Source organism: Malaclemys terrapin, chromosome 7, assembly GCF_027887155.1.
Source record: "Malaclemys terrapin pileata isolate rMalTer1 chromosome 7, rMalTer1.hap1, whole genome shotgun sequence".
Lineage (NCBI taxonomy): Eukaryota > Metazoa > Chordata > Testudines > Emydidae > Malaclemys > Malaclemys terrapin.
Window position 1 is genome coordinate 4,673,234 of NC_071511.1, and position 19,281 is coordinate 4,692,514.

The 19,281-nt window shown below is 45.0% G+C and overlaps 1 protein-coding gene across 9 annotated transcripts in view; it reads right to left on the minus strand.

Annotated features, from left to right (window-relative positions):
• CADPS (calcium dependent secretion activator) overlaps nucleotides 1–19,281 on the minus strand; it is a 357,481-nt gene that overhangs the window by 195,659 nt on the left and 142,541 nt on the right. For all 9 annotated transcript variants that reach the window (XM_054035472.1, XM_054035467.1, XM_054035476.1 and 6 more), the window contains exons 4-6: nucleotides 14,233–14,313; nucleotides 6,056–6,292; nucleotides 3,487–3,608 (exon numbers count right to left, since the gene is read on the minus strand). In XM_054035472.1, the coding sequence (XP_053891447.1) occupies nucleotides 3,487–3,608; nucleotides 6,056–6,292; nucleotides 14,233–14,313 (440 nt within the window). The remainder of the gene's footprint in view (nucleotides 1–3,486; nucleotides 3,609–6,055; nucleotides 6,293–14,232; nucleotides 14,314–19,281) is intronic.

Consider the following 19,281-nt stretch of genomic DNA (forward strand, 5'->3'; position numbering starts at 1 on the left):
GATCTATTTCTCTCTACAGAGAGATGCTGCTCTAGCTCCAAGCTTTTCAAAAATGGGAGCCTAAAGTTTGACTCCTAAATCCTGATTCAGGGACCCGAGTAAGTGGCCCGATTTACAAAATTGCCAAGCAGCCAGAAGTTCCAATGGGAGCTGGCTGCTTATTTAAATACCTAGATATGGATTTCGGAGTCTAAGTTTAGGAACCCATTTTGAAAACTATGCATAGACATATGTCTAAGAACCAATGTATATACATATACAGACGCCCCCGACTTACACAATCGTTCCGTTCTGGAAAGTCTCGCGTAACTCCAATTTTGCATAACTCGGAAATGTATACCCGTACGTTACGCAAAAATTTCTGCAACTCAAAAATCTTATTTCTGGCTTATGGCTTTTTCCATAAGTGCGAATTCGCATAAGTTGGGTCTTGTGTAACCTGGGGAGCGTCCGTACACACAATGGTATGGTAGAAAGATTTTATCAGCATGAGTTTGGGATGGTCACATTACTCATGAGTGACAGAACCACGTATCAGTTATTCAAGTTATCCCAAACAAATGCTGAAACAGCTTTTCTACTACCCGGTGCCAGTATGTACAGCTGGTGTAAGTTGGTGCCAACATCATCTGACTCCAGTGAGGTACCATGAGTTGTCCTTTGCATGTATGACACATTAGCCTGCTTAAATAACTGCAGCTCTCTGGTGCCTTCCACTACCTTGATGGCATTGGTTTCTATAGTCAGCCCACACCAGAGTGAAACTGGCCCGTATGAAATGGTGCATAACATACCATCTTTTCCGCTTCTGTGTTTGTACTATATTTGTACTATAAAACACCCGAAATACGTATAACATGCCCGATAGGTAACTGGGCAGCTAGGCTGGGTAAACAAATTCAGGATTTCCTATTGGGCAGGGAGACTGAAACGTTGATAACGCTGATCTGAGGCCAAGATTAATCCAAGAAAGCTGTTCAGTGCTGATGATATATGTACGCTGGGGACCCTGCTTACTACTTCCTCACACAGACACCTACTAATTTGATTTTGGTTCCAGGTGCTGGAAGCCTTGTTTTGCAAATTAAGTAATGGTTTGCAGAGCTGAGAAATCCCACGTCCTTGGAATTTCTCTTAAACAGTCATTTAGATCCAAGTTTTCTCAAGGAGAGCTGATGGGAGCTAAGCACTTTTGGAAAATCAGGCCAGTAGAGTCTATTGTTTTACATTTTACCCATAAATCCTACGTGCAGTGGTTCCACTATCTCTTGTGTATGGTGGGACATGGACAAGTGCCCCCATTGGGCTCAATATATCCCCAGGAGCAGTCAGAGAGGTCTTTGAGCAGGCCCCTAGGCAGCTCCTGCGATTCAACTGGCTCCGTTCATAAAATGTTCCCGTGCCACTAAAAGAGTAACGAGAGAAGGAAAAAGGACACACCGCAGGTTCTGGTGCAAAGGAAGGAGAGGAAAGAGAAAAGCGATGGCATCACACGTCATTTCCCACCAAGACCAAGGATATATAACTCACCAAAATTCAGAGGCAAATCTCTAGAGTTTGCCTTGCCTCTCAAGTAACCCACCAAGGCATGTAATAAACCACTTTGCTCACCCCCAATGACTAGCTTGGGCTACAGGGAGAAAAGTTGTATTTAAAAAATGAGGCGGCTTGGGGCGGATACTGTAGGATCTCTCTGGGTCTTTCCTGGTGTGGAGAGAGTCCAGAGGGAATTTTGTCTTGGCCCTTTCTTAAAATCCTAGGGAAAACGCCGTTGGGTCTTTTTGTCTCTCAAACGTTGCCAATCAGAGCTGTGCACAATATTTACCTCGTGCCACTGGCATTTTCATTAGCAGCTTTGGTATGAGCTCCGCCTGCTTTTGAGACTCTCAGGGCCCAGCTGACAGAGATGGTTTGCACACCTAGCCAATCTTCCCACTCAGGACTAGAATAGCAGGGGGTGTTGCCGGTCAGGATTTAGATTCAGAGGCATGTGAGAAAAGACCTATCTCCCATGATAACAGTTGTCACCTCCCCATCACCAGCCCCTTGATGGAATGAAGCATGGGGCAGCGGGTGGAAGGGGAGAATGGGGTGGTGCTAGGTATTGCAGGGGAGAGGAGCAGAGAACAGCAAAGAGGAGGGTGGGAAGACGGCAGCAGGGAGAGGGCATTCCCTTTGGTGGTTCACATCTAGCCCCTTTTAACCAAATGGAATTTTCCTTTCGCGAGCCAATAGATTGCAGCGGCGCCCAGCTCCGCACCAGGTGCTTGAGACCTCGGCACAGCACAAAGCAGAGCCAAGCTCTGGAATCCCTGCAGAGGTTTCTCCAATCGCTCTCTGGAGCCCTGGACAAGAAAGCGCTTTATTTCCATCATTCCCAAAACTGGCCCCCGCCCCCTTGCTTAAGAGACTAGAAAAGACTAACACATGAGGGGACAGGGTGTCAGGGAAAGGGAAGAGGAGAAGGTTGAGTGGGACATGGAGGCACAAAAGGAGTAAAAAGTGAAGAGGAAATGAAAGGATGCTAAAATGCACCCTCTTTCCTCTCTCCCGCTTTTCTTTTATCTTCTTCACGCTCTCTAGTCCAGGGGTTCTCAAACTGGGGGTTGGGACCCAAGATTATTACATGGGGGGTCGCGAGCTGTCAGCCTCCACCTCAAACCCCGCTTTGCATGCAGCATTTATAATGGTGTTAAATATATCAACAAGTGTTTTTAATTTATACAGGGGGTCGCACTCAGAGGCTAGCTATGCGAAAGGGGTCACCAGTACAATAGTTTGAGAACCGCTGCTCTAGTCGATGTAGGTCTTTATAACATATCACTGCAGTACCTGAGTATTCTCCAGTCGTGCAGCAAGTGACATGACTAACATCCCTGACATGTGACTCATTCTCTCTCACGTCCCCAGCTGCTGTCCCTGCACGTTCTCACCCATCACCAACTTCTGCTCAGGCTCCCTTTCTTCTTTCCCCACCAATGTTTCTTGAAAGTATTTTAAAGGCTCCTTCCCTTCCCCCGCCCCCCCCATCTATGCTTTTCAGTTCCCCTTCTCTCTTCATTAATGCTGCCTTTCAAAAGGGAGGTCCTTTTCCATCATCCTTGTTTTTCTTTCCTAGAATACTGTACTTCCAAAGACACGACAGGAAGGATGAGATGATGGATACATACCCAAAACGGTCCTGGACCAAATAAACACTATGCACATATTTAACTCCCATTATCTTCAACGGGACTTGAGCATGTGCTTATGGGCTTTGCTTAAATAGGCCTATCTGCTGTTCATTTGGTGCAGGGTGAAGCTCTGTATAGGTTTCTCATCTGGAAATAAATGAACGAAGCTTTCCCTATGCAAGTTCTAATGATCCCTTCTGGCCTTGATATCTATACATTTATGAATGTACGTTCTCCACATTTGTTGACTTTTCATGAGAACAGTGCAGCAACGGAGCAGAGAAGAACGTGCAGGAGAGGGAGAGAAACTTACGTTGGTTTCGAAGCTTCTGCCTGGTCAGTCTGCAGTTTCTCTCCACCTTCTACTTCCATAGTGCAATAAACGATGCGGTTTGGAGCTAAGGATTTTAGACCCTGCACTTCCATTATGACGACCTATGGAGTGAAGAGAGGAAGTGTAAGGAAAGTACTGAGCAACACAACAGCAAATTAGCTCTTTCAGCTGAAGCTCTTTCATTAGGGTGACCAGATGTCCAATTTTATAGGGACAGTCCCGATTTTGGGGTCTTTTTCTTATGTAGGTTCCTATTACCCCCCGTCCCCTGTCCTGATTTTTCACATTTGCTGTCTGGTCACCCTATCTTGCATCAGGGAGACTGCCCAAATATATACAGACGCTCCCGACTTATGCAAGTGCTCCATTCCGGAAGTGACAGAACGCCTTGCGTAAGTCGAATTTTGCGTAAGTTGGGAACGTACACCCGACAATTACGTCAAAAAATAAATAAATAAAACCTTAGGGAATTGACGGAACTTTTTCCGTAAGTCCGGATTTGCGTAAGTCGGGTTTGCATAACCCGGGGAGCGTCTGTATGATATGGATCTGCTCTTGTGGGGTACTGAATGCCTTCAACTTCACAACACAGTAAGACCAATAAATAATCCCTGTGAGGGGCTGAGATCCAACCAAGAAGCCACCCACAAAACATCAACAATCCATATCACTATCAGCGCTGCCATTTGGACTCACCTTCTGCTAATATTTTTGCAAATTCTGTCAATCCCAGTTCTTTCCATCACCCACACTAGCAGAATGTGGCTCTCTGTCCCTTTCCAATGGCTAGGCCACATAGAGACTTATCAGTCTGCTACTTTGGGTAAGCTAATGGAACTGATCCCTTAGCTCAAGCAGGAGAAGCTTATGTGTTTAGGTCCAGAGAGCAAGGGTTCAGTCCCTGTAGATGACTCATCAACGAGTGTCATTATACAGGAAGTGCAGTAGGATGATGCATGTGTTTGTTTACAACACAATATATATAATTTCCAACCTTAAGTCCGTCTTATCAAAACTTTTTAGAAGGAATTTCCTTTTTCCTTCTTTTAATGTTGATGAATCATCACGTTAACAATGTGTCTTCATCAAGAAATCACATGGATGTTTTTGTTCTTCTTATAACTAGAGATGCAGCGTATAAGTTAAAATTTCAAATTCCATGCTATATCTTCCCTGATACATTGTCATTCGCCTGCAGATTCTCTCATACGTACAGAGATCTCTGCAGACTCTCTGATGAATCAATGTTTCTTGGCTGTGCAAATGTTTTGTGCATATGAATGGATTGCTCACCCTCTAGAACTTCAAAGCGCCACTTACAATTCCTTCTGAATCCGTTTCAGTAGGGATAAACATGCTAAACCACATTGTCATGAACAGCTCGTTTATGAATGGCACATATTTTTCTTACAAGTAGGTCTAGTGCTTTGTGACATTTCACTGTTTCTTGATACCTGAGCACATAATAGTTATGCCCTGTTTGATGTCGACATCAAAGACATTAGCCCTGGATTCAGACACAACCAAATTTCCAATAAGGCTGAACTGAATATTGCGAATATCGTAAAGCCAATATTACCTTAGATATTTTAAACGCTGAATTCAGTGATATTGTAAACAGTGGTGTAAATTGCATGTTGTTAAATTGGGGTAATGGTGAAAATTGGTGTAACTTACACAGCACAGGGGATATTTAGCAGAAAAAACAATAGAAAAGAATGGAGGAAATGGTAAATATAAATCCTCTTTATTTCATTTTACATCTTTTTCAGGTCCACTCTGTGTATGCTCAAAAGCTTGTTTCTCTCACCAGCAGAAATTGGTCCAATAAAAGATATTACCTTGGCCACCTTGTCTCTCTGAGGAATAAAGTGACATCTCTACTTAGCAATAATCAAATGCAAAGACGCCTAAAGCACAAGGTTTTAGTAGTTTAGGAACCAGTAATAAAGTCTCGATGAAATTACACTGATGAATATTTCTATCCCAGAAGTTCTATTTTTGATTAAAAAACCCACATAACCCTATTATTGCAAAGAGCAAAGAGAATGAAACTTTGCAATTCCCTGAAACAGAGTGTTTTTAGGTAGTATAGAGAAAGGAGGTATTCAAATTAGTCTCTGGATTAATTCCACCCAATTTCAGTGGAGTTGCCCTGCAAATGAATTTAGCTCATGGCTTCTACACTTGGTACAAACATTGCGACACTGTGAAGATGCTAGTTAATTACACTACTGTTTGAGCGACTTGATACAAACTACCTTGAATTTCACATTAGTATAATCTCCATAGATTGTTCTAAGAAGATGGGAGAAATCTAAAAGGGCATATTATGAAGCTTGGTAAAAGCATTTTATAATTGTTTCCTAAAAGGGAAGAAAGCCCCGCTTGGGGATTAGGAAATCCTTTTACTGACCTCTGCCCCTCAAGCTGTTATTTTAATATCTACTCTCATGGCTCAAACTGGCTAGGCATTGATTGGTGTGATTCTTAATCACACTAATTCAGCACATTATATGTTCAAATGGAGACAGTTTGTAGCTTTTACCTCCAAGGAGAAAGACAGCACAACATCGGACTTTGAAAGCTGGTTTTCATTTTCTTCTCCCAGGTCAATGATTGAGGTGTTGTGGCTGCGTTTTAGCTTCTGTAACTTGAACTCCGAGCCGCCTTTGGACACTGGCATGCTTTCCAAGTTTGCCATCAGCAGGTTGACAGAAGACTTCAGCTCCTCGATAAACATGTTTTCCATTTCTTTGGATACAAATTTCGGAAATTTACGCTCCTTGGATTAAAACAACAAGAAAAATGTATTAAGATTTAATGGAGACTCAAGAGTCGCTTGTTGGATTGTCACACCACGTGAGTGATCTGGTTATGCATTTGGAAAGTGCCTTGTACATGGAGAACTACCACCATCCATAACCGCTGTCTCCCAAGCCCCTTGGATGGATACATTACCTTTAGCAACTGGCTGAACCAGTGCCTGGCATTTATGTGATAAACTGTAGCTTCCTGTATGCATTTCTCAGATTCACATTCATTATCTGTTCATACTTGTCTCCTATATACATCAGTATACATGCCCCGGCCCACATCCTCAACTGGTGTGTGTTGCCATAGCTACACTGAAGTAAATGGAGCTTTGCCAAATTTACACAAGCGGAGGAATGGCACCCGGGTTTTTCTCCCCTCATTCAAATGACAGATTCCTCCTTAGAGATCTCCTCAGGCCGAATTCTAAAGTCCAACCTGGAGCTGATCACAGCCAACCCCCACCTAACCCAAGAGCCTCGTGATATTTTCAGAATTGACCCAAGCCCGACACTTGCATGGGAACCCGTGTCAGCCCTGCAGACTTGTCTTTGGGGCTCAGCCCGTTGGGCACTTCCCACTCCCAATGCCTGTGATCTGTCTCTGCGTGTGAGGTTGTCATGGTGGTGTCTGTATGTGCTACTCCTACCGGCCACTGGTGCCTTGCTGCACAACTAGTTAGCACTCTCTCTCTGCGGCCCACGCAGAGCGGAGAGAGGTGGCGACAGCCAGCAGGAGTGGGGCAGGCAGCTGTCGTGCTGACCCCATGGGCGGGAGGAGGTGATCATAGACGACCCGACCCAGGGAGCCTCGGGTTGTTTTTCATGCACAACCTGAACCCAGCGCTTGTAGTCAAGTGCTGACGGGTGGCAGGGCTCTACTCTGCCTGGTCCCAGCTGGAATGTGCACCAGAAACGTCTTGTCCCACATGCAGCTCCGTCAGGTCACCTTTATTACGATCTGCAACGCTCCAGAAATCCATGGGAATTTCCTGCCTAGCTGCATAGCACCAACACAACAGGATTTATTCTCACAACGCCCCCGCAGAAGGGTTCCAAATGATTATCGTCCCCTTTTTACATGGCTGGGACAGAGGCACCGAGAAGTGATTTGTCCAAGATCACCCAGAGTCTGCAATAGAGCCAGGAACTCCGCAGTGCCAGGCCAGTGCCCTTCCCCCGAACAAGCACTGCCTGCTGTGCGTTGGGTTGTATAGGTGGCCAAATATCTGCCAGTGATTTGGGCGAGGCCATCAATTTCACTTGTGACGTCATCCAGGCTTTGACTCCAGGTTTCCCTGCTGTTGTCTTAAACACCCCTGGTTGTCTCATTATGGGTTTGAAGTGCTAACGGGGATCTAGGCCACGAGAATGCAGTGTGTGTGGTCCCAGTGGGAAGCTGCATCTCAGGAAGGGATTGGGGTTAGGCACAGTTCCCTCCCAGAGGGCACTGCTACCATGGGATGGGAGTTTAGGGGTGACTGAATAAGCTTTATCATCCCAGTTAAAAGCTCAGGATCACTAAGCCTAAGTCCTGGTCACTGCACTGAGCCCAAGCAACGGGCAGCAGATGGGCTAACCAAGCATTCCCTCCCAGGCCGTGGGGCAGGCAGGAGAGGTCTCGGGGCAGCAGTAGCCTCCATAGCCCCCCCACTCTCATCCATAGCAGGAGAATGGTTTGTGCAGATCCACCAGCCCTGGGTCTCACCTGCCTGTCAGGGCAGATGCAGCCCTGGTAGAGCAGAGCTCTGTAGCTCAGAAGGGGCGTGGGAACTCCGTGTGGGCTCCCTGCATGCTTCTCAAACCCCTGGGACACACACCCGTTCCACTCCACTGTGCTAGGAGAGGGCAGGGCCTGCTGCTAAGTCATTAACAAAATGAGGAATAAACATTGTGGCGGGAAATGGCTGAAGCAGTGAATGATTCTAGTCTCCTCAGCACCTTCCCTGCAATTTCTTTGCAACAAACCGGCCAGGCAGGTAATTCAAAGGGCAATCTCTCTCTCAGGCCAAGATTTTCAGAAGGCCTACACCCGCACTTGAGGCCTGATGTCAAAAGACAGCTCAGCTTCCATCTAGGCACTTCAGTGGGTGACTAGATTTTCGAGAGCTCAGCACGTCGTCACAATGGGAGCGTCTGGGTGAGGGCACCTGCGGTAAAACTTTCAAATGCACCTAAGGATATGTCTACACTGCAACAACAACAAAACAAGTGACTCTGGCTCGCACTCCAGGGCTAGAAGTAGCAGTGTAGACATGCCAGTTCAGGCTCTGAGACCCACCTGTCTGCCAAGTTTCAAATCGCAGGCTCCACACTGAGTAGTAATGCCTACACGGCTATGTTCAGCCCCGAGTCAGTTGATCCAGGCTTTGAGACTCAGTGCCGTGGAGGGTTTTTTGTTTTGTCAGTGTAGACGTACCCTAAATGACTTAAGAGCCCTCATCCCACTGACTTGCAATGGCTCCTGCGTGCGAAAGTCACATTTGAGAATGGGAGATAGGCGCTTTTGGAAACGTTATCCCAACAACACTGCAGGTACTGAACGCTTACACGCCGGCTGTGAGCTCTTGTGAAAATCTGTCCCTAAGTGTTTCCTAAGTTAGTGACAACAGACCAGAATCTACCCCCAGATTCATTTGGTACAACTTCAGTGACAGAAATGGGTGCCAGCCAGGGGTGGCGCCAGCCTCTTCCCGGGGGAGGGAGTGGGGCTGAGGTGAGTTAGACAGAAAATTGGGGAGGCTGTGTCCCCACTTGCCATGAGGCCTCACCTCCTGCTCCACCTAAATTCTGGTCCCGCCTCCTCCTCTTCCCTCCCCCCTAAGAGCCCAGGGAGCAGCGGCCACAGGGGGCAGGGACCAGGTGGGTCAGTCCAGGCAGCTGTGGGGAGTCCCGGACCTTCCAGCTGCCCTGGGCAGCACATCTCAGCAGGTGGGGACATGGACCGGGGCTGCTCTCAGGCAGGCTTACCTCCGTGCTGCTGCCGGTGGGGGCACTGCCACTGACAGAGCTGGGCGCTTGGCCAGCCACCACCACTCTCTCCCCTCTGCCTTCAAAGCTGGGCGGCTGGCAAGTGGCGGCTGCTCCAGGGGGTGGCTAAGGCACCTTTTGGGGTGACTACAGCCACTGCAAGCCCCCCAGGTGCTGTCTCTGGTGTCAGCAGCATAGGGGCTAGAACTAGGGGTGCGGAGGGTGCTGCTGCACCCCCTGGCTTGAAGTGGTTGTCATTATAAACAGGGTTTGCAGTTTGGTTCAATGGCTCTCAGCACCCCCACTACACAAACAGTTCCAGCACCTCTGGCCAGCAGCTCACTAATTAAAAAGCCATTGCCAAGCAGCCTTTTACTCACAATTAGGGTGCCCAGATGTCCCGATTTTATAGGGATAGTCCCGATATTTGGGGCTTTTTCTTACACAGGTGCCTATTACCCCCCACCCTCTGTCATGATTTTTCACACTTGCTGTCTGGTCCCCCTACTCACAATGTCTAGGTTTTATTATTTTACTACCCAAGGGTTCAAATCCAAGACTATCCGCCCCCTTCGAAGAAACTAGCCTCTAATTTGAGGACTGTCCTAAGACATCTGATGCATCTGTCCATCCCCCTAAGTCACCTCCAATTTGACTGTTTTATAGGGGGCACCAGTAACTGTGTGAGGCATAAGCTATCTGGCCAGAGTTCACTACCAGAAAAAGCTCTAAATACAGAACTGTGGAGACGACTTGAGAAATACCTTCTCGCTCCAGGGCTGACAGTTCATAATGACACCATAAAAAGAGGTTCATAAAATGCACCCTGGAAAAGAAAACAAGACCATGTTTCTGCCAGGAAACCTTCTTAAGGCTGTAGAAGAAATACAAACAGCAACACAGGCTGGCAGAGTGTATCGGAGAGTACTCAAGGGTTTATTCATTACAAACACATTTCAAAGCAACACTTGTGCCAGGCAATTAAAATGCAGCCTTCAATCTCAAATCTCCGTCTTCAGAAACTATCCTCTCAAGTAAATTATTCCTGGCATAAGACAAACTATCTAATTGTGTTGTTTGATGGGCCGTGCATTACATGAGACAGAGACCACCCATAAAAAAACCCCCAAATGTTTTTTAAATGGTGGGAGATATTGTTGAAAGCACTGATGCTCAAACAATGTCCCGTCACTGCACTACTCATCTCTCCCACAGTACCAGCTTCTGCATTGCTTCCATACATCACATTTCAAATGCAGTAACTATCAGAAACAAAATCTCACTGTTTGTCACCAGTAGCTTCTCCATCAATGCCCAAACTCTGTAGTTCTTGGACAGACGAAACTCCCACTGAAGTGGGTGGACACATCTGTGAGACAGATTGAAAAATCTGGGGTGTATGTGTGAGGCGGCTCAGAGGAGGAACAAATTGGATGGATATTCATGGGGTGATGGGAGGGTCGATAGATGGTTGGCAAGTGGGGTGAGCAGGACAGATGTAGAGGGTGGAGAGTTGAGGCACTTTGGAAGTGGGGCAAGATGGATTTATCTGTGTGTTAGGTTATCAGGTTCTAGGACATTGTATGGAGATGTAGGGTTATTCTGTTGACTCACCCTGACAGGAGGACCAGGTGAGTCTCACTAAGTCCAAGTCAAAGAAAAAAGACAAGAGGAGTCTCTAAGGCTAAAGGGGAGGTAAGAGGAATAAAGCAGCCCAGAAACGTGCATGTTTGTTCCTTTAAATGCTAAAAGGAAACCATGAGATGGGGCCTGAGCTTCTGATACTGACGGCGCATGTGTGCGGTGCTGAGAACCGGTGGAGACTCTGCCCTTTCATGAGCTGTCTGGGGAGCAGTGGGAGGCAGAGATCACGACACAGGTGGGTGTGAGAAAGCAAACGTAGCAGGTGATGATACCGCAGATGAGATGTCTGGGTGGGAGCTAGTGAGTTGAGGCAGGATGGTAGGGATGGATAGCACTGGGGTCAGGCAGACAGAGCAGGAAGGAGTGAGCCCCATGTAGGAAGGCTCCCACTGCTCTCACACAAGGGGATTGACTGGAAGAGGGGCAGGACTGTGGCCAATAGATCCTCAGCTATAGACTCCATTATGATTATGATGGCATCACCCACAGGCCTTAATCAGGCCTGGGGCTTCGCACATGCGTAAGTGCTTTGCTGAAACGGGGCCCAAAGCAGGACTTCACTGAACACCAAAAGCTACATTTGAGCTGTCCTGGGCATAGGAAACACACACAGCTCTGCTTGAGCGTTCTGGTGTGTGGATCAGGTTACTGAGTGATCCTGGGCACAGAACTTGTTCAAGGTCCCATAGCTGGCCATTAAGTGGCTCTACAAAGACAACAGCACTGGGGCACTCCTGCCGCTTGGTCCTATTAGACTGCACAGCCTCCATCACATCTTAATTGAAAATATCCTATCTTTAATTTCTTATATGATGAGTTAATCGACCATTATAACTGAAACTCAGTGATGGGCACCTCGGTGCTGCAAAGTACTTTTTAGTGCATCGATTGTGCACCCACAATCAATCACCATGCATGATACAATTCTGCAATATAGACCAGTAAATTAGAGATTTTTCTTTTCATAACATTAAAGACTAGCCCGGAACTGAATTACCGGCTGTGAAACTCGAGCACAGAAACTATAGAGAAGGATCCAGAAAGTCATTTGGATGCCAGCAAAAAGCAGCATCCATGAAGTGGTGAGAACCGCAAGTATCTTAGTATGCAGACGCTGTGGGATTTTGACATGCTAAATTGGTGGCTAGCAGCAATCATGGAAAAGGGATTAAGTAACAATATGTACTGAATATATTATCATGACTGATATGCTGGTTTCAAATACAATTTCCCTCCACGCTCCAAAGTTGCATTTTGAAAGTTGAGCCCTGCAAAAGGGAAGTTTCGGAATATATTTGTTTTAGGAGCTTTCACATGGCCTAGTCTCATAGGCCCGGTAGCAGCTTGTTTATGTTTTACTGTCCTTGGGGGAAATGAAAATGGTTTGCAAATATAACTCATGCAGTTGCACCCTCTGCTGACTGCCAGTGAGTTATGAATACTACTGCCCTCATTCGAAAATGTAGTAAACAGAAAGTTAAAGAAATAAATAGGTAGAACCTCTAGTATCAATACCCAAATGACCAGCTAACATTCTCAAAACCTTAGACGGTGACAATGCTTCATGCAGAATTTCTTTTAAAGAAACAAGAGAAGGTTCAATATTTTCCTTAAAACAATAGGCCACTCTGATTTAAAAGAGGGGAAGGAGAGTCAGTTTTGATTATCTATCTGCCACTAACTTGCCAGATGGCTCTCAGACAGCTCATTTTCTCCATTTGTAAAATAGGGATCATACCAGCTACCCTCCCAAGGATGCAGTGATGAAAATTAACTGGTTACAGTTTGTACAGTGCTTTGAAAAATGCAAAGCAAATCTGTAAGGATGTGATGTACCCACAAGTGCTGCTGATAATTAATTAATAATAGACTACAAATACATACTTTACTCCCAATGATCTCAAAATACTTTACTTAGAAGCAGCTTCAAGATTGCATTCCTTGTAGAAGGCTTCAAAATTCTGATACAATAACCACATTTATACTTCAGGGAATTACAGTTTACCATGGAGGGACTCATAGTGTGACTTTTCTTCTCTAGAATAAACCCGAGGGGTCAGAATTGGCAATTCATTTTGTGGCATTTTGTTAATCAAATCTGTCTTGTAAAGTCCATTCAGGATTATTTTATTATCTGGCTCTGTCAGGAAAGTACGGAGTCTTATTTGTTCACTGATATGGGAGGGCTTTGACAGATATATAAATAGACTGACTTTTCTGTGTTTGCAAAGAGGAGAGTGTTTATCCTCAGGAATGAGGAACCCACTGACGGGGCCGGAGATATGCTGGCAGTCTGCATTTGGGGGATTTTTTTTATTCATGGAGGGAAAGGGCAAAATCAGCTGTTTCACAACACGGGCTACTGGTGGAAGGCAGGGAATTCTGATTTGTTATTTGCATCCTGAATTGAAGTGGATTTAGTTTGCTGATTAGATGTCTACTAGGTTTTTTTGTTTTTCTCTCTTCTTCTAATGGGTTATGCTGTCCTGACTATCGACTGCAACATTTCAGTTAGATCACAGAGGCACTGAACATGGTGCTGCAGAGCAAACATGTGACGCCGCTCACATTAGGGGTTGGATATAAGACTCAGGAGATTTGGCCAAATCAGAGGTGAAATCCTGGCCCCAGTGAAGTCAAGGCAAAGCTCCCAAAGCTATTGTCCTCTTTAGGTTACCTGAAACTGTGTGAGAGTTACCCTGATACCAAACAGAGAAATGACTTGCTTCAGCAAGCTGTGGTGTGGTGACAGTCTGCCCCGGCAGAGTGGTTCCAGATGCTTTGTTGCCGAGGTTAGTTTGAGGGAATGGCTCAGAGGCCTGCTGCACTGGATAGATATCAAAGGCAATTCAACTGTAACTTGCGAGGAGGGTGTTGTCCCAGACTGGAGTATGAGACTAGACCAGGAGAGTGCTAGCCCACCCGTGCACAGCACTGATATTTGGCCAATTGTGGTTCTGTGTGCACTTGCAAGTCTGGAGTCATTGAGGGAAGGTTACCTACCGGCAGGGAAAGAAACAGAGGAACCAACCCCAGCTCCTAACAAAACAGCTGCTTCTAGGAAAGAAACCCAAATACCTCAGCCATTTCCAACAGCACCTCCCCAGAACCCACACTTATCCCCCAACAGGAATTTTGAGCCTGACACTAAGAAACACAGAGAGTGTCCGTAGATCCCACTAATTTCACTGGGAGCTGTGGGTGCTCAGAATCCCTGAGGAGCAAGCGCTGAGAAGAGGGGTGTATGGTGGCTCCACGGAGCTACGTATGTGCTAGTTACTACTTAGAGTTTTCTTACCTTGGCAATTTGATCTGCCATTTGAAGGCGTCCGTCTAACTCTCGTCTGATCTGCGCAGCTTGCTCGTCTGGATTATCCAGCTGTGTGGCAAAACAGAAAAAAAGGTAAACAGGATTGTTAGGATGAAAAAAGGCCACCACAGCACCACCCGGGAGAAGCTTGTTCAGCTTCTCAGAGTGTACGACTTCATTACATCATTATTTAATATTTGTATTGCGCTAGCTCAGACAGGCACCAGTCAAGGCCCCATTCTGCAAGGCATGGTACACGCGCATATTGAGTCATTTTTCCAAAAAAAATTTTAAACAAACATGCTCAGTTGAATGCATTTTGTCAGACTGCATTAGATGACCATGTAGCTACCTCTGTGAGTAGAAATTCCGTCATGGACAGATATATGAATCCCCTTGGGCTACTGGGCCAGTTCTACATTCACTGATGTGGGAAAACCAGTATCATTGCCACTTAAAATAGCACTACTGCAGAGGGCAGCAGAAAGGAGCAAATGGGGAACATAGAGTTGGTCTCACACAGGCACATGAGTAAGGCTGAGTCGGTCAGATTATGTGATTTTATGTGACCTCTGCAACTTCAGACCCGCATGGCAGGGCTTGGGCTGTCAGCCCTGGGCAGTGGGGCTCCGGCTTCCGTGATTTATTGTTTACTGACCGCATCTTGTCCGTGACTTTTACTAAAAATACCCATGCCCAAATCTTAGCCTTACACATGAGGCATGGTGGGAATTTACTGAAGATAAACTCAGTGTATGCACTAAGCCCAAACTTCCTTACTTCTAGGGCAAAGTCTACCCTCCCTTTTCACATTATACTTTCTCCATTAGCAGTGTTACCTATAGGTCAACATTTTAGGCTTCATTCAGGCTCCTGGGGAACCCAAAGGCACAATTCTGGGATGCACTAGCTTTCTGTACAGATTCCTGACAGTAATGGCGGCATGCCTTATAGTAGCACATGTCAACCTGTAACATCAAAAGATACCTGTACCTATATAAAGAGGAAAGGAAGATGCTTTGCTGAGGAGGACAATAACGCCAAAACACACTTCACCATCCCTTTTATTTTTCAGGCTTTCACTACATTTGCTAACCCCCCTCCTTTCTAGGACATAACATCCTATTCCTGTAGCATCTTCTCCTCCTATTCTTCATTTTCAGCTTCAGGTTCTGGAATACAAGCTAGGGATTCATGCTCTGGACTCTCATCAGTACTGCCATCGCAACTATTACGCACAGCAAGTGCTCCAGGTTCGTGTTTGGTCTAAAAATACTAGGAAAAGCTGTTGTGACCAGGTTTCCAGTTTGCTCAGCAGAGGACGTGACAGGCTGCTCTCGAAGTTTCAATTGCATTTTATTTTTGCTTTAAGTGCCTTGCAGTGTCCCTTGTGTCAGATCAATTTGGTCTGTTGGAGATTTTAATTAACCAATTGTGACCGATGAGGAGGGCATTTAATGGCAGCTAATAACTAATGGCTGGAGGTGAAGCCAAGGGCCTAGAATCTGGCTGGTTAGCAGATGCCTGAAAGCGCTCTACCCAGCGGTCATCAGTACTGTTATAAACCACTAAGATATGCAGGGTGGGTAAAAGAGTAGCTACCTTTTCCATTTTTTTTTTATTTACACATTTGTTGAAGTTAAAAGTCCCATCACACATTTCCAGGGACACAACATTCTGTTCTCAGCACTGCTCTTTCCCTAGCACTTAAAAGCAGAGGCCCAGTCCTGAAGTCTTTAATAGGGCAAATGTCCCAATTTGGTCTCAAGGTGTGTTGAAGATATTCTGAGAGAGGGCCACATTGGGCACCAGTTTCATTTTAGATTCAAAAAGAGTCTTAAATTAAATGAGAGAGAAATAAAAGAGGCTACTCTGATGTGTTATTCTTTGAAGGTTTAGATCAATACCTTTGTGATTCATGCATAATAATTCCTAGGGAATTTTACATTTCTGGGTAATAGTCACATTTACATAAACACTAGGCTAGCCCCCTCAGCTGTTGTGCATCCACTGAAGTTAATGGAGCAATGCGGGTTTATACCAGCTGAGGATTTGGCCCATTATATTAACAGTTCTTGAATCTACTGATTTCTGTAGCAATTTGGACTGAATAAAGATGGGCACGGGCTTCACTATCGTGCTGTATAGGAAATAACTTCCTAGTGTGCAGGGATCATGACAGAGAAAGTATAGCTGTGCTTTTCTATTTGTTGTGCGCTAGAGGCAGGTGTACACAATATTCACCTCGGACACACACTGGCTTGACCAGCCCTTGAGAATGCTTATGGCCATTAGTTTGCATTGCAATTAGGGTGACCAGACAGCAAATGTGAAAAATCGGGACGGGGGGTGGGGGTAGGGGGTAACAGGGCCTATATAAGAAAAAGACCCCAAAATTGGGACTGTCCCTATAAAAATCGGGACATCTGGTCACCCTAATTGCAATGCTGTTGTGCGTCTTCTCTCTCTCTTTTTCCTTAAGATCTCAACCCTCATGACAGCCAATCCACACCACCCGTTAGCTGAAGCGTTCAGGGGCGAGATCCTTTCACGGTCGACTGCGTGGAATCCTGCAGTGTTGCACTGACTCTGAAAGCTCGAACAGGAAGGAGTTGCTTGTGATAGTTAAGCACGCAGTTCCAGCATGGTTCTATGACACACAGGCGCTAACTCTCTCTTGCATCAGTGTAACTCCAGGGTAAGTCCATTATCTTCAGCTTGGTACAAGTGTACGTGAAATCAGAATCAGACCCAAAAGGCGCATATAGGAGGCAGGGCCGGATTTCCAGTGTGCTTAGGGGCGCCAGCATTCTAGGGGTGCCTAATAGCTAAAAGTGGGTTAAAAGTTTCATTTCTACAGAAAACACGAAGGTCAGCTGTAGGGGGGCACTGAAGATGCTGTGCCTAGGGGCACTAAGGTGTAAATCCAGCCCTGATAAGAGGACTAAGAAGGTGCCAACTAAGGCTTGGCAAGCCAGTTAATTGGCCAGTCAGCTCCCTGCCTATTTCACCACAGTCAAATATAATCAAATATTTCAGCAAGAATGCCCTTGTGTAGGCGGTGGCCTACCTTTCTGATTGTTAGCAAGCTTACTTAAATGTCTCGATCACTCACTTTACTATGTGCTAAGGTCACCTGATGGGGAAAAGATAAATAACTGAAAGTTGAGCCTCTTGATTCGCTAGAATCTTCTAGAACAGAATATTGCGGGTGGTGGTGTGTGTGGGGGGGTGTCTTTATTTGTATACAAGGCCACCAATGTACATATCAGTTTACAAAGCACATTAAAATGATGATGACAAAGATATAGATGAAGCAACTGAAGCTTTAAAGAAAGAGATAATGAAAAGCAAGGTACTTGAAGAGTTAGCCTGCTGCCTACCTAGCATAAGTGCACTTAAAGAGAACTTTATTTTTTTTTTATAATTGCAATGTTTTTATTTTATTGCATTTTAACTTTGTTTTTTCAGTTGTAAATGTTCAGTCTTAATGTTTGTATTTAAATGTTAACCAACCATTGCTAAAAAGGTAATAATTATTCTTTCATTTTTAAGAACTTAATTTCATTGTATTTTGCCTTATTCTGAGCTCAAACAACTCAGTTAAGTCACTTGTTTTTTTTTTAATAATTAGGCAAATATTTATCCAAGGCTAAACCTACAGGAGACCATAGAGTCTTACTCTTTATTATTGTTCTAATAAATTACTGCTTTAAAGTGTTTGACCATTTTTGACATTATTTGACACTATTTGATCAATGTTTGACTGGTCAAGTGACCAAGTATTTTTCGAGCATTCAAATGCCCAACTTTATGCTGACTTTACAGACACTTTCCCAACTATAACTACAGTTTAAACTCCTTTGGGTAAGTTGAGACACAGAAGAATCTAAAAACTTCAAATTGACAATGGTAAGTAGGAGTGCTAGTAGCAACACTTCTTTTCACAAGATACAGGAGTGTCATCAAGTTCAGCAGCATTAAACATTTCGATATTGTTCTGGTTCATCTTTCTTTTGTAAATATCCCTTAATGCAAGTGGAAACTGATTCTCCTGTCACGGTTTCCTAGTAGTATCTGTTTAGGAGACTGGGGAATCAAAAACTAAAATCTAGGACCACAATATTAGTTCTATGACAGTACCAATGCCACTTCTTGTCTCTTGTAAGAAATAACTTATCAACGCTCCCCCCCCCCAACTTTTACTGAAGTCAATCACATTGAAATCAGGGTTTCCTTTCCCCTAGCAGTTATCTTGTCTTGCTATTTGGCTCTTCTAACGATGATGGTCAGTAGGGTGACCAGACAACAAGTGTGAAAAATCGGGACAGGGGGTGGGGAGTAATAGGTGCCTATATAAGACAAAACCCCAAATATCAGGACTGTCCCTATAAAATCGGGACATCTGATCACCCTAATGGTCACAGTGACCTGTTCTGCCTGTTGGAAAGTAACATCACCATAAGCCATTGTACCACTAGCGCTCTCAGTCACAGCTTCCCATAAAGCAATTTTATAACCTGGCTTAGAGTTGCTGTAACTATCTCCCTATGTATTATCCTTCTCCAGAGACAAATTGCTCCATAGAGCAACCACTTGCCTGGTGCAGTGCAGTCTGGAAAGTTACAGCTACAGCAACCATTAGAGTTTCAATTCCCAATATGACTAGATAGCAGCGCTTAGGTTTGAATGTATTTGCAATATGCCATCAAAACACTGGTGTGCTTCCTATTGTCTCCTTGCATAACTTAAATGTTTCTTTTCCCCTCATATATGTACGCATGTGTCTGTGTGCTTCAGTAGGTCTGATTTCCCAGAGAGTTCAGAGGCATTACAGCTGGCATTGAGGAAATGTATATTTCTGATTCAATTTAAAGGCCTCAGTCACTGATTTAACGTAAGCAACAAACCTGTTAAGTATCCTGGACCTGATCAAAAGCTCACTGAGGTCAATGAGAGTATTTCTATTCCTGTCAATGACCTTTGGCTTAGGCTTATTTGTACTCCGTTCCCTGTGGCTGTGCTACAAGCATTTCA